Source organism: Fomitiporia mediterranea (assembly GCF_000271605.1).
Source record: "Fomitiporia mediterranea MF3/22 unplaced genomic scaffold FOMMEscaffold_682, whole genome shotgun sequence".
Classification (NCBI taxonomy): domain Eukaryota; kingdom Fungi; phylum Basidiomycota; class Agaricomycetes; order Hymenochaetales; family Hymenochaetaceae; genus Fomitiporia; species Fomitiporia mediterranea.
Window position 1 is genome coordinate 1 of NW_006761067.1, and position 2,925 is coordinate 2,925.

Here is a 2,925-nt window from a genome sequence, read left to right on the forward strand (position 1 = left end):
TACTTCCGTATACGGCGTATACGCTGTGCCAAATATAACAAGATACTTTACATTAAAATAGCTCATAAAAGTACACTATCATCTTTCAAAACAAATGCTTGATATTACTGAGCTAAGAAAATGTATTGTAGTGCTGTTTACACACAGAAATAAACCCAAGATCTTCGCTGAACGCTGAACGTTGTGAGTGTTAGAGGTTCTGAGACTATATAAAGACAGTTGAGTGTTGTGAGTTAATATCACGTGACAGCTCTAAACCTTCATGTGATGTAGGCCCTGGCATGGTAACCATCCGCGCGTACCGCGATCCATACCGTGGTTTTTTCTTACCGCGGTAAATTTTCTCACGGTTACCGCGGTAAACCACCGTACCGTGCCAATCTTCGAGTACCACTGTAGAATATAACTATTCTTTTTTCTACTTAATTCTCAGTTGATAATCTTATTGTTTCACATTAAATATAAGTATATACAATATAATTGTTTTATTTAGTAATAAATAAAGACATTATTAGGGTATATATTTTAAATTTCTATAATGAAAGTCCTCCAAATCAGTGTGAAAAAAGTAAGGAATGGTGGATTAAGACATCTTTTGTCTAATTATTTCAATTGCATGATCAATAGTAGGAAATAAAGGAGTTCCATCCTAAGAACCAACAGCCATTTTAGCTTTGAAAGTGTTTGAAGAAGTGGAATGTTGTATAAAATTAAGTTGACACCTTCTAACAGAGAATGCTCTTTCTGCATCAACTGAGGTAGCTATAACAAAGAAATAGATAAGACTCTTAAATATATAAGGAAAATATAACAGAAAGTAAAGCTTACCAGGGGCAGAGCAAAAGTCTATTCCTATCTGAGCTACACTAGGCTAATATGCCTCTACAGAATACCAGTATTGTATAACTCTACCTGAAGACTGAATAGTTGATGTAGAGACTCAAGGTTCAGACAAATAAGCTTGTATTACATCACATGGACCTTCATCAATAGTATCACACTGAGTAAGATAGTGTGAACAAGACTAAAAATATATTAGACATATATTATATAATACAAATGAAGTACTTACTGGCTGTAAAGGGTGTGTTTGTCTAGATGAAGATGTACAATTTGGATTGTATTGCTTGTAGGACTGCTCCTAGTGTTGGATTATAAGACTCTGGATCTCTTGAACCACAGTTTCAGGAAAGTTCCTCTTGGTAAACTATTCCAACTTCTTGTCTAGTAACATTACTATATGACAAACACTATTAGAATCCTGTTACAATTTTAAGAATGTAAATAACATACTAACAGTAATAAAATATACTTCACACTCTCTAGTGAGAGTGAAGTACTTGTCACAAACAAGTATTCCAGCTCTAGCAGCAATACAAAGAATGTTAGGCAAATTCTCATTCTTACTAGTACATTCAAGTGCCTGACAAATGTCAAGCAACATAGGAATTACATTAGAAATGAGAGGAACCTCTACTTTTGAAAAAAGTTGAGTAGGTTCCTCAAGAATCTGTATATGAAATAGGTTAGAAGAATTAGATAAGTACTGTAAGGACTTACTGAAAGAACATAAAGTAAATCTTGTATAAGAGTTTGTTGAGAAGAATTAAGAATGAAATTTTGAAGTTTCAAATGCTAGACACCAATTAACTGTTCAACAACAGGGTATAAGAGGAGGTATAATTCAATACAAGCAAAATCAGAATTCTACCAAGTAGCAACTTGGCAATCTAGCATTTGCTTATTACTATCAATTTTGGAGTTAGGATTATTAACTTTAGTATCAACCAACTTATTAAACCATTCCTTCAAATGTGGTGAATCATTTACTTGTTTTGTAAGACTAGCAATCTAATTATTATTTTAGTATAATATATTTGAAAGAAAGAGTATGAATACCTTATATAAAACCATTTCTGTACTCTGTAACTCATTCTGCTCAACCTGTACACCCCTTCCTTGTATGTCAGCAATAGCTTTGTTTCAAATAGAAGTAGTAACATATGTATTATGAACTAATTGCCTATCATCATATGTACTAGTATCATTCTTAGTAAGAGAAGCAACAAGCTCCTCTTCCTCAGGTGTGAGCTGCTCCCTAGGTTCAATTACAACCTTAGCTAGAGAAGGATTAGAATTACTATGAAGCTGATGGACCCTAATCTTGACAACTTTACATAGCTTTGCTAGACAGAAAAACAATGAAAGGACTGTTTAGACATAAGTAGTAAATAGACAGTATAGTGTAACTTGTAAAACACTATGCTTACCTTTACAACAAGATTAACAATATGAGTAAAACAATGTACATACAATTTCATACTATGAAACATTAGTACAAGTTTTTCTAGCTCAGTCACTATTGTATTACAGTTACCTGTATTGTCTATACAGAGTACATGTACCTATAACATAGTAATCAGTAATGTACAGAATGTTCATAAGAATAACACATACATACTTAGTAAGTTTGTATTACTAAAGACACTGTATCAGTTCCTGGGCCAGATATTGACCTGTATGGCCCTGAGTCAGGCTAAAAGAAATATTTGTTAGGACCTTACAGTGTAGAGCTATTTAGACTGCTTTAATAATCTGAGAGATGATAGTCAAGGACAGTAATAACAACATAACTATAGTAGCTAGCTTGAAGAGCAATTATGCTCCTGTTTCTTTATGTACAGATACTAATGCTAATACTATGACAGTTAGCTTGAAGAGCAATCATACTCCTGTTTCTTTGTATACAGATACTAATACTAATACTATAGTACTGTATCCATCATTATTGCCTCTACTAAACTATAATACATACTAAAGCTAGGTAATGACTTTAGCAGGCATTTACTGTTACACTTGCCTTTCAATCAAATAATACTCACTGAATAAATTCAAGGATTGCTTGATGCACCTTCCCAGAATCAG

The 2,925-nt window shown here is 33.2% G+C and overlaps 1 protein-coding gene across 1 annotated transcript; it reads right to left on the minus strand.

Annotated features, from left to right (window-relative positions):
* Window positions 1-1,264: 1,264 nt before the first annotated feature.
* FOMMEDRAFT_99616 (uncharacterized protein) lies at window positions 1,265-1,516 on the minus strand (the record flags this gene model as incomplete). Its single annotated transcript, XM_007272260.1, has 1 exon — window positions 1,265-1,516. A coding segment is annotated over one exon (252 nt), but the record flags the coding sequence as incomplete, so codon positions are not given.
* Between the last annotated feature and the right edge of the window lie 1,409 nt (window positions 1,517-2,925).